At 41.4% G+C, this 18,005-nt stretch overlaps 1 protein-coding gene across 1 annotated transcript in view; it reads right to left on the reverse strand.

Moving 5' to 3' along the window:
• The window catches only part of exoc2 (exocyst complex component 2), a 51,260-nt gene that overhangs the window by 26,518 nt on the left and 6,737 nt on the right, over nucleotides 1-18,005 (reverse strand). Inside the window, exons 2-6 of the mRNA XM_034881576.1 lie at nucleotides 11,836-11,993; nucleotides 9,730-9,906; nucleotides 8,540-8,666; nucleotides 6,235-6,348; nucleotides 5,220-5,344 (exon numbers count right to left, since the gene is read on the reverse strand). Coding sequence (XP_034737467.1) covers nucleotides 5,220-5,344; nucleotides 6,235-6,348; nucleotides 8,540-8,666; nucleotides 9,730-9,906; nucleotides 11,836-11,953 — 661 coding nt within the window. The 5' untranslated portion in view covers nucleotides 11,954-11,993. The remainder of the gene's footprint in view (nucleotides 1-5,219; nucleotides 5,345-6,234; nucleotides 6,349-8,539; nucleotides 8,667-9,729; nucleotides 9,907-11,835; nucleotides 11,994-18,005) is intronic.

Raw genomic sequence — 18,005 nt, forward strand, 5'->3', positions numbered from 1 at the left:
CCCCCCCCCCCCCCCTTTGCCTGTTCCCACGCCAACTGAGGACCTGACTTTGTCCCAGCAGTGACTGTACTGGATCAATTCACCTAACCAAAGCCCTTAACAGCACAGCTTTGTGGTCTTGGGACATTTGGAGCCCTTTGACCTGGAGGTAATGTGAATCAAAAATGTTTCAACTCTGAAAAATAACATTTGGGAGAGCAGAGCTGGAGGTCTGGATGCCAAAAATGACTGCTCAGGGGAAGTGGGCGGAAAATCTCTGATGGCTTGTATCCATCACTTAACATGAAGAGCTTTACGCGGGAGAGGGAGTTTGAAAAGAGGGAATGAGGGGAGAAAACAGAGGGAGCAAAAGAGGCAGAGCGAGCGGTGTGGCTACCCCAGTGAATAAATAAATGGTGTGCAGTAGTGGGCAGCTGGGTGCTGAGAGCTGCAGTGTGGGTTTATTGACAGAGTGGAAGAGAGGTGGAGAAGGCTTAGGAGACCTTCTCATACATATTTGTGGAGCGATTCAAGAATGCAACAGGCAGACATCTCAAGAATGAAGTTAAGAGACAGAAACGATCCAATCATTACTGTTCTCTCCACTCTCCCTGCCTTCCTTCTTCTCCCACAACTACAACTGCTCGCTGTTAGCCGAGCTTGGAGACGGCAGAGGGAGCGGGAGGCAAAGTGAAGGGGGAGAGTTCTGTAAATAAATATGTGGGTCCACTCTGACAGACAGAAGCCTCAAGGCAGAGATCGAGATATTCCTAAAAAACACACCGTTCCAACATGCCATTGCCCTAATCAGCACGGATGTCACTGGCCCTTTGGTGGACCTCTCGCAGCTCGACAACTGGCAGAAAATGTGGCCAGATGCAGGTTAAGACAAAGGCACGTAGACCTGGGAGTGTATAGAGAGCACAGGATTGATAGGGCAGAACACACAGGAAGACTGAGACACACACACTGCAGGGCTGCTTCACATCTCCACACCCCCCACCCCCCTCGCATTGCTACCAGCTGTGTGTCCTCTGCAACTGTCACACACTGAAGGGCTGGTGACGTCACGGCTAACCTAAACATCAGGTCAGAGTCCGGATAACAGACGCAGCCAGGACCTGAGGAAGAGCTGCAGCTCCCACTTCACTTCCTGGAAACGTTTAGGGAAGAAAAAAAAAAACTGAATAAGAATAAAAATACAGTGTCCCTGGATTCTAAAGCTGGAGATGTTTTGACTCCTGCCGGGGCCAGGGGCTCGGGGAATAGGCCCTGGGAATCTGGCATTTTTGGAACACGGTAGCCGTTCCGTTTCCTGCATCACTGGGAGACTTCCTGTTCACACAACAATGAAAAACCTCAAATTTCAACATTTTTGTAGAAACAAGCCTGGACTCCAATGACAGACTGTCACTCAGTCAATCTGAGCCAGAGCAGCTCTGTCTCAGAAACATGGCTCAATTTGTCACTGAGGCTTCACGACCAAACAGTCGCCATGCCCAAAATCTTTCACCTGCAAAGAAACAGCAGACAACTAAAATATTACATCAAACAAGAAAATCTGCCAATGCGGAATACAAAACTGCCCGATTTCCGGAAACTAGCACAAAACTGACCATTGCAAAACCTGACCTCACAACTAGTAACAACTTGATACAAGCCACTTCAGAAATTCGACATAGAAGTGCTTGTGGGGCAGCAAATATATATTGTGTTTTTCTTCTTCTTTTTTTAAATCGTCCTCGTCATATCCACTGGCGCAATAACCATTCCGCAGAAAGCTGCAACATAGATATATTTAAAAAAACACTCCGCAAAATATCAGAAGAAAACGGCACTGTAAAATGAAAATGGAATTTATTTTATTTATATCCAAATCAATGTTAGATTTGTTCAATAAAATAATGTCCGAAATGGTTTCCTTTTATTTGTTTTAAATTCAACGAGGAATTTAGCAGAAAACTTAAAGCTGCTGAAATGCAGAACTGAGTACACTACACAAATTATATGATTGTTTTTTGGCAATATTCAACGTCATTACACATCGCATATTTTCTCATATCATGCAGCCGTAGGTGCTTGACTACATTATATGATGAAATGCCCATTTGGCCTAACAACATACTTCCAACTTTCTACATCCAGTACCATCTGATTAAAGTTAAAAAAATATATATAGTTTACACACACAGGATACTGTTACTTAATGTGAAACCCATCCAAACCTGGGACGCAGCATTACATCTCTGGGTCAAGCCTCAGATCCAGTACTATGTACAGTAGTCTGATCTGCACAGATTTAGGCTTCAAGTCCTACTGAGCAAAACCACATAAATACGTGCAGTTTGGATTATAAACCATTAAAAGTAGAGTGTTGTCTTCATTTATGTGCCGAGTTTCCACTATTTGTCATACATACTGTCATTTTCATTCAAATGTAAATGTTCGGACTTCTTTCTCTTGCCTCTTATAATTGTCTCTTAATTTTTTGTTTCCTTAAAAGCTGTTAAACAATGAGTTACGGGCTTGACATTTTAACCTTCTTTTTTTCATGTAATCAGCCCTGCACCCCTCCAACTGTTTTTCCTCCTGCTACCAATTTTGATACCTCATCTCTGGATATCTGCTGATACATATTCAAAATTCAAAATCAACATTTTGAATTTTTATACCACCTACTGTATCACTTTTATGTTAAGTGCCATGAGGTAAGGTATTACGGTGGTGATTAAAAACTAAATACAGCAGAAACACTTAAATTGTATTATAACATTGACAAAGAAACTATATTTTGTGTGGTTTTGTCAAATCTGGTCGATAACAAATCTGTTTAACAATTGATGTGTTTTTTTTGGTCTAAATATAAACAAAAAGCCCAACTAATGTCATTTGAAAAGATGCTTCTGCTTAAAGAATGGATGTTAATGTGGGTGCAGCTTATTTCTTACACAATAAAAATCATTTGAGGCCATGCATCTTGACCACGCACTTTTGAACGGACCTTTGGAAGCTCTTCAAAATACAACCCTCGCATAAAACGTTGTCCAGAGCTCCCAGTCTCGTTTCTCCATTTGCCAAAAGCTGACATTAGCTAACTGACCCGACAGCTCTGTAATTAATAACATTTGCAGACGCAAAACAATGTAATATTATAATCTGTGTGCTGAAGCACGAACTCCAAAGTTCATTAAAAAAAGAGAAATGGGGTTTTGTTTAGCTATTTCTGTTGGAGATAGTTAGCTATACTGGAGAGCAATTAAGAAGCAATTAGCAGGGACAAGGAATAGAAGGAGGGAGAGAAGGCCCATGGATATTGAAGTAAGAGTCTGCCGTTTGCTCTAAACATTTTCTCTCCGCCTCATTTCTTTTCCCAGATTTGGCTTCTCCTCCCTGTTTCCACCTTGCCGGCAGCATTACACTTGCATTAAAAAGTAACTCCAGACTTCTATTAAAGTCATCAATAAATATCTCACATGCTAGCATGAGAGAAAATAAACAGGAGAGGAGTGCAAAATGTCGTGATTGTGATTAAGAGGGCTGGAAGCACTCCAGCGACTTCTAACACAGAATATTCTGAACAAGGAGAACACACAAGCACCCTGTTAATTTCTCTTCTTTTTCCCACAACTAATTTCTTTTAAATTTTCAGCGACATCTCAGGTGAGGTTCATTTGGAACGACTAAGAACAAAAGAGACCTGCCAAAACGCAGCTGAGAGACAAAGAAAGGATTCACAGTTACTCAGACAGCTGTGCTAACTAGGCCTGGCAGTGAGCGGTTGCAGAGCTGTCTCGAGCTGGCTGCTAGCAGCATGTCGGCTGGTATGTCGGTTTGGCTGACCATACCGAATGTAGAGAATATCTCCACTTGAGCTATCCATTCTGGGCTACCACTTCAATTTTTATGACTCGGAGCCAAATCTTGGCCAAGAAAGGATGTTGTGGTGCTGTAATGAGTCATGATGAGAAGCCAGGAGTCAGAAAGTTGTAAAAAAATGAACTTTTAAGTCATAAATATGAGACAATGTTTGTGGAAATTACATGTGAAAAGTGGGAGCTGTATGATATTCAAGAATAAAGTGGGTAACTGCAGAGTGAGCCTGTTCCTTCATAAAAACGTTCTATTGTAGCCTTATTGTTGATGAGCTAGCAACTTTATTGACGTTTTGTAATTAGTGTATTGGTTATAGTAATTCAACCCTTAGTGGTTACTGAGCCCAGTTTACATGCTATATCGGCTAAACTTGTTTAATTCAATGTGTTCCTAAACTAAAAAACAGGTGTTGCAAAGCAAGTGGGGCATTTTATGATCAGGCCAATACAGTGACTCCCATCCTGTCACACAGGTCATAAAACATCATCATGCCCTCTTGGTTCACAGGTCACTTGAGTCCATCCATACTGTATTGCTTCCTCCATCTGTCGGGACTGTACATTTCCCATTGGGCCAGTGGGCACACAGTGGGCACGCTCAGTCTGAACGTGAGAATGACTGTGTATTGTTCCCATTGGTCATATTGGGTCCGTTATCAGGACTATCAGTCCTAATACTCTGGCCTGCATTGTGTTGGGCTGCTCCGTTTATTTAGAGTCAGCCACTAACAATGAAAACATTGCCTTTCTCCCAACCGGGACACAAACATACGGAAAGCAATAATAATAATGATGGAGGCAGAAAAGTGTACGTATAAATAGTAAGGGGAAGTAACTGAGCAGCTATGGCGGGAGGAGAGAGTAAACAGACAAAAGTATGAATGATGAAGTGAACAATTGATTTGAAGTACCTGGCAGAGCGACAGCAGTCAGTCAGTCTCGGCTACCGCTACCTTGAAATCTTTTTGGCATCTGAAGGTTCATTTGGCCAAGCGTTTTGTGTGTGTTTGTTTGTGCGTCCACTTCCGTGCTCTAGGGAGACTCGAGTGAGACAGTGTGTGACAGGTGAGAGAGCTGATCTCATTTTGATGAAGGAGAATTAGCCGTGTTGTAGTTGGCTTGTGTGACTGTAGCACCAAGGGCTAGGAGGGTTTTGACACAAAGTCCAAATGTGCCTCTTTAATCAACCGCTGCTAGACCGCATGTGGAGGAAAAAAAAACAGGGACATGCACGCTTGCATGCTTTTCAAATATCAAAAGCTCTTTTCTCAGCAGAGATGAAGAGTGATGAGTTGGAAGGTTGTGAATTAATTGCGGGCGATTTGGTGCAATTCCATAGCACACAAAAAATGTGTTAATCCCTCTCACCTGCCAGAGCGTCCTGGGCCTCAAAGAACGTACTGAGGCCTCCTTTCACATAAGCCAGACTCCCCTCATTCTTCTTAGTAGCCTGCTTCTTCAGATTATTGGCCCCAATCTTCAACTGCTCAAAACTGAGGAAACAAAATGGTCACGCTATTATTTTAGGCCTGCTTTTTTAACTTTAACTTTTTACACTCATTCATTCATCTGTCTAGGTAATTGTAAAATGCCCATTTCAAGAGTCCAAGATGATGTATTTAAATGGCTTCAATTAACAATATTAAGAAATCTATTTTTAAAAAGCCAGAGCCGACAAATGTTTGGTATTTTTACTTGATTACAATCAACGGCTTTTTTTAATTGATTGGTCAACTAATCGTTTACATTATATTGGCAATATTTTGCCAAAACAAGCATCTCTTGCAGAAACACAACCACACGCATACATTCGGAGAATGGGAGTATGTGTGTCTGTGTGAGTGTCCTGACTGAGTGAGGTTTCCTCCGCAGGAAGAAACAGTCACCCGGCGAGGTCTAAACAGAGGCCCCTGGTCACGCTGGATCCTGAGGTCTAGGTTACTGGAAGGCTAAGCTGGGGGAGAGGAAGCCAGGAGAGTCCAAAATAACTCTCCTCTGCCCTGACATGACAGTTGACAAGTCAAAGAGGCTCAGGGCTTTTTGGGTCAGCAGGCTGCCTCGTCTACATACCTAACTGCACTCTCTAACAACCCAAATGACCATGTGAAGATTCAGCCAAGACACTATAAAATCAAAGTTTATGTTAACAAGTATTGTCTAGAGATCTGCTCCACATGAAATGCATCATGAGATAAATTCTGTCGTGATTTGTCACTACATGAGTAACATGTACTTTACATAAAACCAAGCATAAAAATTGTCTCTCTACTCTCGGTTTGTATTCTTTTCTTTTCAACGAAGCCACTGCCATTTCCCTATCTGTACTATAGGGCTGCATTTCATCTATTATTTTCTCAATTAATGAGTAATATCCATTAATTACCTGGAGCCTGTGTGGTTTTCTATGAGGTACCAGGTGGCAGAGAAGTTCTCACTGGTGAAGTCTCCACTCATTCCTGGAAATGTCAGCTCCATGTCTTTCTGTGGGAGTTTGCCTCTGAGAAAAAAAAACAGATTAACAAAGATGATCACAGAAGAAAAGCAGGATAAAAGAAGAACTCAACTTTATTGAAAGATGTACAATGTACAGATAACATTAGATAATACCAATGATCAAATCTTGCAGTACAATCTGACAATGACATGAAAACAGAGACAAATAAATTTATAAATACATTAACAACAAATTGAGAGCAAAAAGGGGTTTGGAAAAATAATTTGTGAGATAATTGTTTTTATGTGATGTTGAAGGCAGTATTGTCCAGCAGGGGGCAGTGCGCAGCCAAAAAGTACCCAGGTTGTTAGAGCTCGGCGTGGGAAGTGCAGTGTGTGACGCCTGGGTGCCCCTGGAGGACCCAGCACTCATTAGGGAAGCTTGATCTCTACTAATGACCCATGGCCTACACAAACCAACCCCCCCACCAACACCACCCACTCTGCAGTTACATACACATATGTTGAAACATTCACACACGGACAGTACGGTATTGAGGTCTGAAAAACAGAAAATCCATACACTTGGTGACGTATGCTAACACAAACACGTGCAGAAAACCAGCAGCACTTAGTAGTTAGTACAAACACATACACACTCATTCACTCATTCACATGGAATAATATTACATATGCAGAGTTGTTGCAATGGTCAAATGACTATATCACAACAGAGTGAAAGTGCAAATGGACATTCACAACTTTGGGCACAAAATATTACTACAGGTGGAGATGTTGGTTTAGAATGGTCAAGAAGTGATTGTAATTGAGGGAAATACAAGACAACTCAAAATGTTACCGGTGGCATTGATTTTTAATTTCGCTCAGGAGATACCAAACTAAGATAACTACTGTAAGTCCCATACCCCAGCTATGTGACCTTTGATCTTTCTAATCTTGCATTTAATGAAAAGTGGAGTCCTTTTCTTCTTCACTTCAAGTACTGTGTTAGAATGAAAGTAAATGAGGCTAACTGAAGGCACCCTCCTCACAAGTATCTCACGTGTTCAGAGTGCAGAAGATTGTAAGTCGATGCAGCTTTTTGCTTTTCTAGCTGTGTGGTTCAGCAGGCATCTGGTGTTGCACTACATCATTACCATTCTGACAGATCAGATTCTCTGATCAGATGTGACAGTTTCCTCTACAATCATGGATTGGTAATGCATATCTAATATTACATGTATCACTCAGTTTGTGTTAGGTCCTTTAATAAGTTCTTAGTCATCTTAAGCTGTATTTCACTTAAGCATTTCACTGCTAAAACTTCTGAAACATCTGCAGAGCTGTGCAATCACACAGCAATCAACAATATTAACTCTGAACTGCAGCTGTTTCTGCAACAAGCAAGCTTACTTATTTAGTAAGGGAAAAATCCTATTACGCTACCAGACAAACCTTATTGTGTGGAATCATGTGGAAATGTTTTAACAACTAAGGTCTATGTACAGACTTTTAGTTTCATCTAGTAACTCTTTATTCTACATTTATTAATCACCTACATTATAACAAGGCCAAGTATGACGCTACAAACAGCTGGTGCATCCGGTGACATCACCAACACAAGGATGTGATTGTGCACAACAGCTCCTCCAATTAAATGCATTAAGGAGTATTTCATGTCACAACTCTTCCTGTGTCAGATCAACACATTCCTCTCAAAAGGAATTGTGCTGACTTTTTATGCTGGATGTTTAACGCAACCCTGGGAGACGAGTGAATGGTACAGCCTGTTTATGGGGTCGCATCTCTAGCCACGAACGGTCACTTGCCCCCGGCCCCTCTAAACCAAACAAACACTTACTCAGAAATGCCAAAACCTGATAACACAAACTATATATTACAACTTTTGCGCTCTCTGCCAGGCGCGTGGGAGCACCGTGTTGCCTGCCTGCTCCTAGGCGGTACACAACATGTGAGGGTCGCTGCCTTAGTTCTTTCCAAATCCCTTTCTATCGACCACCGTCCTCTCTGCTTTATACACAATTATACTGTTTCCACTCCCTGTGAGCAGCGGTTAGAGGCTGTTCAGCCATTGCGGTGTTGGCATAATATTTCAAACGCCTGCATATGGGGAGAGTTTGTGTCTGTTTAGGGATGTAAACCATGAGTCAACGACTAGAACGTGTGTGTTTATGGCGGTGTGATTGTGCTGAGCGATGTTTGTGTGCGTGCGTTTGTGTGTTCTCTGTCCATACTTGTCTATATTGATGCCTAGTGGATTGCTGGGTCTCAGGGAGAGGGGGGAGATGCCTTTGTTGCGGTCGGTCCGCATGTCGTAGTAGTTCATCTCATCCACCCACACAGCGGACTGGTCCAGGATACCTGCGGGTCAGGGCAGAACAGGAGAGGCGTGACACACGTCAGGGAGCTCAACAACACATCCCAGATGTGCGTGCAAAAGCGTGCACGCACGCACGCGCGCGCACACACACACACACACACACACACACACACACACACACACACACACACACACACACACACACACACACACACACACACACACACACACACACACACACACACACACACACACACACACACACACACACACACACACACACACACAGTGTCTACTCAGTGCATACGCCACCTTTAACATGTTCTGGTAAAGAGATCTACAGTCGCTGAGAAAGCTCAATACACTGCAACTTCAGAACTACATGCAAAACAACAACACAAATAAATCAATACAATCTCAATTTGACAACACACATTGCATTTAGGAAAAATAAATTCAAAACACAAGCCATCAGAGAAACACGTCCACCAATTTGACAACACGTATGAAGAAATGTGCTGCAAATACCGACCAGGAGACACACAAGTCATTAGTAAAAGGCCAACGCTGTGTACAGCCACTTTGTCCAGTAATACTGGAGAAAGAGATTGTTTAAATTGAAATAAACATTAGCTCATTCTCTAACATCATTGATGTATGTTTGATTTCTGCAGATCACACAGCCAGGCGTGTTACTGTAATCACTTTTTTTGGCAAATGGGTTTCCCATTTTGCTTGGGTTTTATTTTTTTGCAGCGTTTTCTATCAATGTGATGTATGTGTTGCCAGAGGAGTGAAAAATAAAAACATGAAATGTATGTGCTTGTGTTTTGTCTATTTAATTTTTTTTTGAACTTTGTCAACTTTGACTTTGAAGTTGTGGAGCAATTTAGAGTTTAAACAGTTTATCAATTAATTAAAACAAAAACAAAACAAACAACCATTGAATTGCTAATAATACTACATATAAAAAAATTATATATAAATATATATATTTAGAAAAAGCTGTAAATAATTAATTATCAGCTGCAGGGTTAGTTGCAACTTTTATCTGCTCCTACTGTCCAAGCTGGCAAATCAAATGTTGAGGCTGGTGAGTCTTACCAATTCTCTCTGGCCTGAGCAGTTTGAATGAGACTGTGGATGTGCCGAGGCTTCCAGACTTGGTTGTGACAATGATCTCTCCCTTGTCGTCTTTGGCGGGACCCACGCGGCACACTATCTTGCTGGCTGACATCCACTCGGCTGTCAGCAGGCAGTTATGGCCGCAGATCGACAGACCTGGGACGGAAGAGAGAGGGGGAAAGGGTGAAAAGGGTGAGCGATACAACCACACAGTGACAGCACAAATAAACATGTAGCACTGAGCGCGCACACACACACACACACACACACACACAAGAGGAGCTTACTCAGACAGATCACTCAGACAGAATTGGCGTCTATCAGCAAGTTTAGTCAAACTGTCACCGGGGGCCAAAGTTCAAGTTGGGGTCACGATGGGTGTGGGTGGCCGTGACCTTCCTTCCTCTCACTCAGCTCCTTTAAGCTAACGTGTGTCACTTCAGCGCTAAGTGGCCCATTACTGACACAATGTGCACTCTGCCCCTACATCTGTTGTCCTCTTTTTAAAGCCTCTTGAAAACTATTTGGACACTTGAAGATAGACAGGGGGATTACTTTGACTGTTCCGGCCGAGGGGATTCAGAATGCTTCACGTGTGTATAATCAAACATCATGAAAGCCTATGAAAGCTGATGAACAAATAGCCCATAAAACCGTGAATAATATGGCAATTAGAGCCCCATTTCCTGCCTCTGTTCTCGACTGGCCACTTTGTTTTAATACAAAAGCACTCACACACATTTGTGCATATCTAATTGTCTAATTCCAGGCCCCAGGGACATTGTGGTTACAAATAGACCCGTATCGCTTGGCCTTAGCACGGCTTTTTAAGCATGAGGCTGTGTGTGAGTCCTCTGGACTGTCCCCCCCCCCCCCCCCTTTACTCACCTCCGCTCAAACCAAAGAAGAAGACGTTCAAACACATAATAAGAACAAGATGGAGGTATTCCATCCGTGAGGCTCTTGAAAATCATAAAAAAGACACACCACCAATAACAACAACAACTCTATTTCCACATTATTGCATATTGATAAGCTCCTAAGTTTTTCATATTAGGCATACAGTATCTAAATATTTACAGAAACACAAATGTTGTTGCAGAGAGTTAGCAGAATTGAATTACATAACAATATTATATCGCAATGTTTTATTTGGTTGGTGTGTTTGAGTTATTTGTTTTCCATTTTTGGACGATTCTTCTTTGTTTAAACTTTAAAAGTACACTTCAAAAGAAGTATTTTCTTATATTTCTAACTTTTCTTATATTCTCAAAGGATACAATTGCAAAATGAAATGGTAAAACTGATTTTACATTTTCAAATGAATTTTACTCTTGCATTCTTCCATTTAGAAAATACCTGTTATAATGCAACACATATTTAAATGTAAGTATACAGCCAGTTTAAAACAACAGTTAATTATCGCTACGTATGAATATGTGCACAAAGTTGTATTTAGTTAGTATTTTTTTTTTTTTACTTACTAAATTGCCATAAGAGTAAAATATAAATAGTGAAAAAGTGATGAGATTTTTATTCCAAAAGGGGAAAAGAATGAGGCGTCCAGTCCACTTACGTATCATATAAACAAAAACAAACTTTACACCAGCCTGTTTAAAAAAGGGGCCGCTGTGGTTTGTTGATGGATAAGTTAATAAAGTCCGTTATACAACTTAAGTCAAAAAATACTTTACGTACCAGAGCAGAAATGAAATGACAAAAAAGCTAGATTTAATCAACATTAGAGTCCCCCTATTTCAAATAAAGCAACTACCACAAATAAAATCAGAAAATCATCACCTAAGAATGATCATTTACGATAAAACAAATACTGTAAATGATCTGTGAGCTGATCTAAGAAATACCATTATACTGTTTATTTATATGGACGTATTAATTAAAGAAAAAGTATCAAGGGGAAGACAGTGAAGATTGAATATGGATGTCTTCCTTCCCAATGGAAATTAACATTGCTAAACAGCAATTCATAAAAAAATAAAATAAAGTAAACAAATATAGAAACTACAACATTTTACCAAGACTGAGCTGCATGTGTGGTTAGTCGTGTGGTTATAAATGTGTTACCGATGAGGTCGGCCGGGCCCGTGCCCAGGTTTTCTCCGCGGATGGTGACTTTGGTCCAAGCCGCACCCTCCTTGGGCGAGATGCCCGTGACCAGCGGGGGCTGACGGGCACGAGACATGGTGGCCTGAGGCAGACAGGAACACTGGGGCAATCAGCACCTGGGCATGGACAAAAAGGGAGGCATACATTAGAGGACATGGCAATTAACACAAAACTCCACACACGCATAAGAACAAGTTACAAGAACTTCTAAAGAAGCAATCAGTAATTAAAATCACATTTTCTATTTGTTGCTGTATAAATGCAAAAACAAGGCATTGCCAGATGACCACACAAAACGCTTAAATACAATAGACCCTCCATGTCTTGGAACGGGGATAAAAAATAATCTTTATGTCAACGTGGAACCGTAGCTGGTGAACCCACAACCCTCTCCTGAAAATAAAAACAATAAATTATTTGTTTTAATTTACCAGCAGCTTTCAGTGAATTACCCGGCAGCCAGATATTTAGATTTGTAGAACTGACTGGGGACAGCAAAATTGGGGCAGCATTTGGCAGGCACCTAGTGTTAATTCCCCACCCTGTAGGTCTCCAAACAATGTATGCATTGCAGCAGTTATCTCCCAGATAATAGGAAAAATAGAAAAGGGAGCCAAGAATGAAGGAGCGGACAGAGAGGAGGGAGGAAAGGAAGAATGTAAACCTCACAGCGAAGGATAAATAAACCTGGCCTCCCCAATCATTCCACATAAGCCCACACAATACTGTGCAGGCTGTGGTACCAACGAAGGAGCACCAATGCAAATCAGTTCAAAAGGAAGACAGGGAAAGATTCCAAATGAAAAAATGAAAGGATGTATTTCAGCAGCGCAGATGTTTGCTAATAAATCACTGCCAGCTCTCCAAAAGGTAGACCAATCTAGACTCTCCCAAGCAGCCTGAGCGAGGCTTCCGCTCTTTTTCTCCGCAGCCAAACACGTTCTCCACAAACAACGCAGGAGTTCACACGGACCGGACCTGCAACAAGTTTATGATGGCCACCCTTTGTAGTTACATGGTCACTAATTAGGTGTAGGCGGAAAACTGAGGTCCAATACAACTTTCAAGAGCCAATGGGGGCGCCAATATCAAAGGAAATCGAATCTGACAGAGCACAACGTTAATTACTCTACTTGTAAGAGAGATTTCCTTTAAGAAGAAAACCTAAGTGTCATCTCCTGCAGCAGCTGGTGTAAGCACCAAGAGCCATAAAGCAAGGCTGCAAATGCTGTCTATCAACGTTTAAAATTACATTTATATCAGTCTATTAAATGATTTTAAAAAATAGTGCAAAAACCTAAATCTCCCTGGAGAACAAATTTATCTTACAATTGGTAGTTTGGTAATGGCACGAAGTCTAAAAACCAAACATATTTCAAGTTTACAATGATACAAAGTGATAAAAAGCAGATAAATCTCACATTCGAGAAGCTGGGGGACGAGCACTGTTTGGCATTGTGGCTTAACAAATGACTTCAAATGATTAGTCTGTGCTTCCCTAACCAAGGGGATCGTGACCTTATGGGGGTCACCTGACCTCTAATTTCCACCGGTTGCAGAACGGCGGCAGAATCATTAGGTTTCCATTTAAGTCAATGTGTGTATTTTCACTCACTGCGGAAAGGCTGCGTCCCGACTTCGTCCTAGCTGCAGCTTACAATAATTTAAAAGGAGCCCTGACCAACATATTTCATTACTTTGTGTTAATGTCTGAAGTTTTCCCGTGGACGCTAACATTTTTTGTGGAAAAAATGCCTTGGTTACCTTCTTTTAAGCCATTGCAGCGTAGAATGCCTGCGGGAAGACTCAGCTCTATTAATGCCTGTTCTCATTATTAACAAATTAAGCTGCTTGACTCTGACTGGCTTACAGCTTACAGCTAGCCAATGAGAGCCTGGCTATCCTTCATCCAGCGTAACTGGGCGTGTTCATGAATAGTAATGAGCTCAGGCAACATGACATCAGACTGACCAGCTGTTGTGATTGGCCTGATTTCTCCTCTTATTTCTTTTCAGTGGCTAGAGCTGACAGAGGAGGTAGCAGTTCATTTTCACATTCACAACATAACAGAAACAAATATGGAGCTAAAATATTTCAAAAAATGCAAGTAAAAATGGTTTTATGTGGCAGGGCACCTTTAAAATGCACCACAAGGCTGGCGAGTTTGAGTAAATGCACCGTCTCGTTGTTTGAATCCTCTACAGGGAAATACACTTACACTTTCCACCGCTTCACGAAATCTGTCAGCATTTTAACCGTTGTGTTTAATCCAGCTACTAGCTAACGGTAACGTAGCGTCCCGTGCAGCGGTGCTTTTCTGAAGAAAAAACAACAACAGTCGGACACCAAAGTTCCCTTTATTATTCGGTCTCGTTACGTTTACGTCAGAAGCGTTTAGACCTGGTGAGTTCAAATAAACATCAGTGACATGTTGTGCTTTACACTCTATTATGTACACATGTAAAACCCAATGCAACATTCTGCCATTGACTTTATGTTCAGTTTTTGTAGACACGGTCACAGAGGTGTTAATTCAATTATATGTTTTAGCATTGAGAGTTGTACTGGACTGCACAAGATTGAGAGATGTGTGTAATAATTTCCCCGGTGTGTTTAAATAATCAGTTACCAAAATTAAGGTTTTCCATTCCAGTACAAAGTGTGAAAACCTCCATAACACTAAAGTCCTGCCAGCTCACAACTTATCAATGGCTGAATATTTGGCTCATGGCACTCAAGTTCAGATTTCCATTAGTGTCGTAGTGAATCGTATGGCACAACAAAACACAGAAGCATGAAAACCTACAGAGGGACAGCAGCAGCACATGCTGTATGTAGTGGCGTCAAATCCTCCAAGAGTAGGAACCTTTCTGGTAAACCTTTCTGCCACAGCCCCCCCCCTCCATTGCCCTGACATCCCGGAGTTAACAAGAAAACTCCAACGGGACTTAGTTTATGTTGTTGCTGCTACCCTGCGCTTGTCAGAGGAAATGGAGGGGCTATGGATCAGACATGAAGTAGATAAGAGGTTAACAGGCCTAAAACAAGAGCTTGGTATATCCTATCAATCCCATATGTTTAGAGTGGGAGCGGCGAAGGGGCAGAGGACCTTTATTTTGTATAATTCTGCTTCCAGGAGTATTTCTTCCACCCCCCATCTTGGAAATACACGTGCACAAACACACAGATAGCCAGGCAGCCCACACTCATTCACTCACGCACACACACACGCACACACAGACACGCTCCCACACATACACACACAGGGCAGAATGACAGCTCAGCTAGGTTGCGTGCAAGGGGCCCGAGCTTGGTGTTGTGTGGTCCGTGTGTATGCGAGTATGTGGAAGGATCTGCGGAAAGGTCTGGGCAGAGTGTGCGTGTGTGTGTGTGTGTGTGTGTGTGTGTGTGTGTGTGGTCTGGGTGTGTGGTCTCTGGCGCGGGCCTGGGGAGAGCCTGCTGACGGCTGGGATGAGAAAAGAGCCGCTGTGTTTACTTTACTCTGGGGGCTGTACATGGACACGGGAACACTGCCCAGACCCCTCTCTATAACACCAGCGTGTGTGTGTGCACGGGCGCGCACACACACACACGCACACCATTTCACTCCGCTCTCTCTCTCTTTCTCTCTCTCACACAGACACACACACACACACACAAATGTAACAAGTCACGCAGAAACTAAGCGGTCTCTTGCAAAAGTCTCATGTCACACACTACCACAAAACCCCTGTAAACTAGGCAATATAAACTATAACTTTATACAGACCGGGGACAAACTGAGTTAACTTTTTCCTTACAGTAGCATAAAGAGGAAAACAAAACAAAGGTTTCTGAAGCTCCAACTGGAAACTTATAAGGTAGGTGGCATTTTCAACAAGAGGGACAAATGTATTAACCTCTAGGGGGCAACAGAGGATCCCCACAAGAGCTTACCCCACTCTCCTTCAACATGTGTCAAGCCATACTGTGAAGGCTAAATTTAATCAATGACAACACAAAACCAGATTTAGCCCCTTTTTCTCTCGCTCAATTCTCTTCCAACCATGAGGCTGTTAGCCCCAACCCTAACCCCGCTCTCTGGTAATAGGGCTCAAAAGGCAGGTTTGTTTTGCTTGGCGGATGCCTTACAAACAGCAGGGTTGGCTCTAATCTGTGTGGTAGCTGTGGAAGTCTGAGGCTTGGGATGTTCTTGCAGCACTGCTCACCAGTGACAACCGTTCCATGATCTTGTGCTCGAGTACACAAACACAAGGAAAGACGTTATATTAAAGCTCCAAACAAATCAAAATGCCACACGCAGTACACCAAAAAAATGATGCGCTCAAGGGTCTGGGCTAGAGGGCAGCAACGGATCTCTTTTTCAGGAAAAAAAGAGTTAATTAAAAGATATTGGCTAGTGACTTATGTCACACAGTTTCTGCAGGTTTCACCAAGTCAAAATGTAAGAGTTTTTAAGACTGTTATTAAGAAAATTTAAGACCAATATATTGTGACTTAAAAAACAAAAGTCTGATGTCATAGTTCGGAAACAATGTCTGAAACAATTCCCAGATTTCCTCATTGGCATTTTAAGACTAGTGTCTAGATTGGCTGCATAATATATGTTGCATATTGGTTTAATTTGTAGTCATAATACAGCTAATCATAATTAAACAAGCAACAGAAAGAACTACACCACCACAGAATTAAAAAAGAACATTGCAAGGCGATGCAGGAACATTTCAATGAGCATTGGAGGTAGGGAAATTACGTAAGACCTACAACACAATACTTCAATAATTTTCAACTTTTTAGGGCCTAAAATTTTAGACTTTTTGAAAACTTGCGTAACCCCCGTTTCATGTTTATTACCCAGATTTTGGGCATGATTTCCTCCTGCTACTGGGTTACTACAGTTTGGAGAGACAAAGGCAGCACAGAAGGGATACTAGCAAACTACTTCATAATCACAATTATGACTTTATCAAGATGCGTTATTGATGCTTTGCGTTTCAAACACACACTGATGCATCAAATCAACTACTTCCTCTTGACTGGTACACTGTCTGACCCATCACAAGCACACAGGGAGTGACTGGCCTGCAGGGAAAAGCTCACAGTGAAGGCAACTACGTTTTTAATACAGGAGTAGATCATTTGTATTTTGACAGATATGATTTCAAAATGAATTCACGATATTGGAGGAAATGATCATATTTGAATCATTCTCATTTTCATTGAAAAAATATTTGTAGTGTAAAAAGACTGAAGCATGATTTTTTTTTGTGAGGATCTGTACCAAACAAAGATTGTTTTTCTTTAGTCTGTAGGATACTATTTGTAGATTTGTATTTGCATCTCTGCAGCCCCACAATACTTTGTTTTAGAATGGTTTGACACATGTTTGCAATTTTAACTAGTGCAATATTCAAAATGCAGGGGGGTGCAATGTTTGTTAAAGGCCAGTCTATTGTGCAGCTTTATTGTTTATTGCAGCTAGTATTGTTCGGTATTGGCTGCTACAAAAAATAAACACCAAAAAAGATGTGCTTATGTTTGAAATCAATGTTACAGTAAAAAAGCAATATTATATTAAAATATATCACAAAAGGTACAAACCGCATACTATCATAGAATTGATGTTGATTCCCATTACCTGTGTTTCATTGTACAAGCTGACAAACGTCTTTACAAATGAACAATAAACAAAAACATGAACTACTTTAGCAGAGATTTGAATTACAATTTGCCAGGAATCATTGATTTGCGAAAACATTTAACAAGACACAATTCCACCAACAGTCAATTAACAATAACATGAACTCATTGTTGTGGAAGAATGCTGAATGGTTTAACAATACCCGCTCCCTTTTCTCCCTTTCTGCTCCTACTTGGGGGTTTTAGACATCTGACACTTTAGGATCTTAAAGATTGGGATGGACATATTTCACTGTTACGACATTTCATATATTAAAGAATTTATTGATAAATTAAAAAAGAGAGTAGCCATCAGATTTAAACAAAAACAATTGTTAACTGCAAGTCTGAAATTATCACCCAAGCTCAACTAAGACTGAAGCCATGTCGTTCCAAAGTCTCCGGTTCAAAAGTAGATTTGTAGCATGAAATGGGGGGGGGGGGGGGGG

This window comes from Etheostoma cragini, chromosome 9 (genome assembly GCF_013103735.1).
Source record: "Etheostoma cragini isolate CJK2018 chromosome 9, CSU_Ecrag_1.0, whole genome shotgun sequence".
NCBI classification, from domain to species: Eukaryota; Metazoa; Chordata; class Actinopteri; order Perciformes; family Percidae; genus Etheostoma; species Etheostoma cragini.